This window comes from Egretta garzetta, unplaced genomic scaffold, assembly GCF_000687185.1.
Source record: "Egretta garzetta isolate BGI_Z169 unplaced genomic scaffold, ASM68718v1 scaffold45, whole genome shotgun sequence".
NCBI classification, from domain to species: domain Eukaryota; kingdom Metazoa; phylum Chordata; class Aves; order Pelecaniformes; family Ardeidae; genus Egretta; species Egretta garzetta.
In genome coordinates this window covers 4,717,878-4,722,811 of record NW_009260028.1, presented here as the reverse complement: position 1 = coordinate 4,722,811, position 4,934 = coordinate 4,717,878, and the positions used below count along the sequence as shown (strand labels likewise).

The following is a 4,934-nucleotide window of genomic DNA, read 5'->3' as shown; positions in this document are numbered from 1 at the left end:
GGGGCGGGGGAGCCTCCTAGAAAGGAAGATGCTCTCAGGCATATATTGATACACAGAGACCCCCCCCGATCCTTCAACCCCAGAGCTTCATAGTGCGCTTTAATTTCATGCTGGAAGAGGATCTTTCGGAGCTGTCAGTGGGTTCAGTTGTGAATTGTGAGGGTCTCACTTCTTGATTCGGAGAAGCACCAGATAGTCCTCTGGCGTGGTGTTACTGTGCACAAGAACCAGGGCTGACTCGGTGCTGCAGCAGCCCATTCAAGGATGAAGGGAAGGGCGGCTTTTCCTCCGCGCTTGCTTTGTGTGTTCTGGTTTTCTCTAAGTGCCGAAAAGGCTACGGGGGCATTTGCCGTTTTCCCTGCTTTGTTCTTCTCTTCCCTTCGCAGCCACGTTAGTGACAACTTTAGCAGCAGCAGATGGCACACGGCGACGTTGTCACAACAGAAATAGTTAATGCTGTTAAATTTGCCCCCTAATCAGGGCAGGGATTAGGCCTTTTACATGTCTGTACAGTACCTATATGGAATGGCTTTGTTAGGCCCTACTGCTGTTAGGCTGATGACATACATCCAAAGCAAGCGCTCTGCCAAACAGCAGTAGCGCCTAGGAATTGCCAGAAGCTGACGCACTGCACGTGGATATAGATGGTGTCTCCTTGTGGAAGGCGAAGCTGGAAACCCCTGGAGAAAGGACGGGTAAAGCAGCAGGAAGCAGCCCAGCCGCGGGAGATGCTTGCGGGGGGGGTGGGGCCCCCCCCCGCTGCCGCTCGCCCAGCCCCACCGCTGCCCTCCCTGCTGGGCGCAGGCGAGACGTCAGCAGCGGGCACGGACCAGTCCTTCAGGTGGGGGTGCACAGCTGTACGCTGGCTGCTGAGCACGTTGTTGTACAGAAAGGTCTTGGGGATTCGGGTGTGGGTTTCCCCCCCTTATTTCTAAAACCAAGGGAAATCTGGAAAGAGCAGCTTAAAGCAGGAGCAACCTCTCTCTAAACAGGATCCCACTGCCTGAGAGCCTGTCACGGGAGGTGAAGAAATAGATGTGCTTGGGGGTTGTTGCGTAAGAGAATTACTCCATGTAAATCCAACTTTAAAAAAAAAAAAAAAAGAGAAAGCCAGCCTTGGAACGGCAGTACTTTTAACAGCAAAAAAAGGGCAAGTTATACTGCAGAATCAGAAAAATAGGGAGCACCGTGTCAGCTCAGCCCCATAATCCTTTTTGCCTGGCATCCTCTTCCCTGCCGGCAGGAGTCAAGGGTTTGCTGGACTGCTCAGGACTCCCAGCTGTGGAGAGTTTCACAATAGCTTGCGAGCAAAAGCGTAATGTGACCCTTAAAGTTGGGTATTTCACAGAAATGTGCAATTATTGCATAAGAAAAAGGGATTTGATGGAAGATAGAGTGTTCATTGAAAATGCAAGTTGAGAGTTGGAACATAGATGAGGAGATTTAGAAGCTGCACAGCTATGAGAACGGATCAGATTTGGGGTTAGCAGTTCATCTGAGCAGCCCCAATACACGTGCCGCACAGAGAACCATTTCTTAAGTAACAAATAAAAGAACGTCGAGACAGAAGATGGCTCTGAGAGGAGCCCTTTTCGGTGGTACTGTGGGACAGGTGGTCCTGCGGTATAACCTACCGCAGTGAAAGAACGGCTGCGAAAATAAGCTGAGCAGCCTGCATTTGTCCCAGGTGTGAAAGAACATACCTTCGGTCTTTCTTCAGGGAATCGGGTAGCAACTTACCCAAGGTCGTAGTCTGCCCTCACAAAGCTATTTCCAGTATTGTAGATGTAAAATGAGTATCAGACATACGTACTTCTGCTTTGCTTTTTCATCAAAAGGTTGGAGTAAGTTAGCCTGCTATAGAAGGCTTCTTGAGAGAATACACTTCACATTATCCAAAAGGCTATTTTTATGCTAAAAGTAAGTGCCTGTTTTTCCTAAAGGTCGCTGCCTACAGGAATCCACAGGAAAATGTTCATACCTACTACTTTAGTGTAGAGGCTTAGGCACCTCCCTGGTTTTAAATTTTTTACTATGTAAAATTCACTTTTTACCTTCGCTTTTAAGAGCCGTCAGACACTAGAGATCTCAGATAGCAAATGAAATAGCTGGCAAGCAGGCTTTCTTAGCTCTGGTTCCATAGGTGGTTTGCGAGACAGCCAGGATACGGTAGGTTTTGAATACACAAGAGCTATTGAGCTCGTACAGCAGAGGTAAAATACCTAATTAACATTTAGAGACTGTTCTTGCCCACTCCAGTTTGATGGAATTTTATATTACTGTAGTGTTCAGTGAAGGAAGAAAATAATTTGGGGAGCAGCAGGTATTCAGTGAAGAAGCCTTGACTGAGCTGTCTTTGTGCCTCTCTTCCAAATAATCAAGAAAGGTCAGTTTTTGTTAAGTAGAAATACTTCAACCAGCGCAGACACGTCAAGCGTTTTGTCACTAACCTGAACCAAACTCGGCCTTGGAGCCAGAGAAGTTATGTTATCGTGAGCGCAATGGGATTTTTTGCGCACCTTGTGCCTGGCTACCCTAGCATTTCCTTGCCACCGTCGTTTTATTTTTTCCAATTAATTTTCCGTGGTCTTAGGACCACAGCAACTGCAACAGATCTGAAAGCACAATACAGGCAGAAGGCAGCCTCAAGCTACTTCCTTCAGCTTTTTAGTGAGCTTTTGCTTTTCTTTCGAGATCCGGTTGATCTCAAGTACAGATACCAGTACATATCCTAGGGGGAAAAAAACCTAGGAATGGGGGACTAGCGGGGAGATGCAAAATACATCCCCTTCTTCTGTTCGTAGAGTTGCGTGCTGCCTGAGCCAGACAACAAAAACCAAAGCTGGCAGTGCTGAGTCTGGTCAGCTGGTTTTGAAGTCCTGCAGCAAAAAAATAAGTTGGAGAATTGTTCCCGTTGCCTTACCTTCTCCTGCATATTACTCTGTCCAAAAAGTGAGCTATCGCTATCCAGGCTGGAAGGGCCATCTCCTTGCCAGTCGCTCGTCAGAGCTGTGGCTGGCTTCTCGTTTATCGCTGGGTGCAGTGCCGCCTATTTCCCTGCTCACGGCAGGGGGTTGGACTAGCTGACCTCTAGGGGTCCCTTCCAACCCAAAACATTCTACGGTTCTATGATTCTATTGTTTGTGAGGCCACTCTCAGCGCTGCGTAACTTGGAGGGAAGAGTTTTCAGAGACAGTTGTCTCTTCAGACAACGTGAGAACCTCCAGGTCCCAGGTCTAATACTACACTTAGTGGAGAAGTGTCCCTATCACCTCCCAATCACCTTTCTTTTAGACTTTTTTATTAGATTTGGACTGAGCTTGGGACCTAACTTACTTTTCCACCCTGCACGTTAAAAAAAAAAAAAAAAATAAAAAACCAAACCAAAAAACACTGCAGGGGGGGAATAAACCTGTCCTCAGCTTTTTAAACCCTGCCTTGTGTTTCAGAGGATGCTTTCTCCCCGAATGCAGAATGGGAGGGTACAAAGCATGTGGATGGCCATAAAGCAGGGAAGCGTGTGCTGTGCTGTGAATTGAGCAAGAACCTGACCCCGGTTGTTCCTTCTCACGACAGGTGGATGCTGCAGTGACGCCAGAGGAACGCCACCTTTCCAAGATGCAGCAAAATGGCTATGAAAATCCCACCTACAAGTTCTTCGAACAGATGCAGAACTAGGACACCACAGCAGCCTCATGAGTTGGACAGCAGAATGATTGCTTCACTGCCCATCGGTGTTCAGTTATAGAATAATGTGGAAAGAAAGAAAAACACTCTGTTTTATTATTTACTCATTCTCGCCTTTTGACAGCTGTGCTGTAACACAAGTAGATGCCTGAACTTGAATTAATAAAATCAGTAATGTATTTTCTCTCTCTTTCTCTTTACATTTCAGTCTTTACACTACATTATTAATGAATGTTTTTTGTGTACTGTAAAGAGGTTAGCTGTATTTAACTAGTGCATGGGTAGATTCTCTTTCCCAATTATTTATCATGTAGCTCCTTAGCCAGTTGTATATTATTCTTGTGATTTGTGACAAAAATTAAGTCCTAATTGAAATATGCTTTAAGAATTGATGGGGGATGCTTTCTGTGTCTGTGGGGTTTAGCTGCTTCTCTTTGCTGAGCGTTTTTTTCTGATCACTATGCATTTTAAAGTAAAACAACATTTTTTAAAAAGTATTCCAGATGAGTTATTGAAATTCTTTTCCTCTGCAGCTGCATTTTATTGTACAGATTGTTGCTCCTGCTGTATTAGTGACGTAGAAATCATGGGAATACACATTCGTTTCTTTGTGCCTGTTTTATGTGCACACTTTAGGCATTGAAAGGTAAACTTTATTTTCTTTTCCATGTATCTTTTTGATCTTAAAAAAATATTAAAAAGAATCCCTGTTAATTGTGAGCACTTCTGGGGGGGAAAAGTGCCTGCTGGTCGAAAATTAACGGGGATCCTCTGCAGGATGATTGTACAGAACCATTGCTTATGAATTGATAGCTTTCTACACTGTGTTACATAAATAAATTAAGAAAAAAACGTTTGGGCAAGAGTTTTCTTTGGAGGCAGAAAACAAAGATTTCTGAGAGCCACTTAAATGGAAAACACGGATGCTCACACTTGAGAGAGGGTTGGGAAGGGATTTTCCTACAAGGATTGTGGCACTCACAGTCAGACGGGAGCAGAAGGAAGGCAGCGGCGAGAGGGGGTGGGAGCGAGGGGCGCCGACTGGGGCGCACACCTGCCCCTCTAAGATGTCGTCTCTTTTTTTTTTTTTTCTTTCTTTTCCTTTCTTTCAGTTTGTATAATAGCGTTTTAATGTAAATAAATACATTCCTGGAGGAGCCCCGTTGTAGTGGTGTGTGTCTGCGTCGCCCAGCTGCCCTCGCCCATGCAGCAGAGCACGCCGTGGGTCACCAACCTCCCCCCTCCCC

At 45.7% G+C, this 4,934-nt stretch overlaps 1 protein-coding gene across 2 annotated transcripts in view; it reads left to right on the top strand.

The window, feature by feature from the left end:
• Nucleotides 1-4,676, top strand: part of LOC104128210 (amyloid beta precursor protein) — a 181,019-nt gene extending 176,343 nt beyond the window's left edge. For both annotated transcript variants that reach the window (XM_009640952.2, XM_009640947.2), the window contains one exon: nucleotides 3,577-4,676. In XM_009640952.2, coding sequence (XP_009639247.1) covers nucleotides 3,577-3,678 — 102 coding nt within the window. In that variant the 3' untranslated portion in view covers nucleotides 3,679-4,676. The remainder of the gene's footprint in view (nucleotides 1-3,576) is intronic.
• Nucleotides 4,677-4,934: the final 258 nt, after the last annotated feature.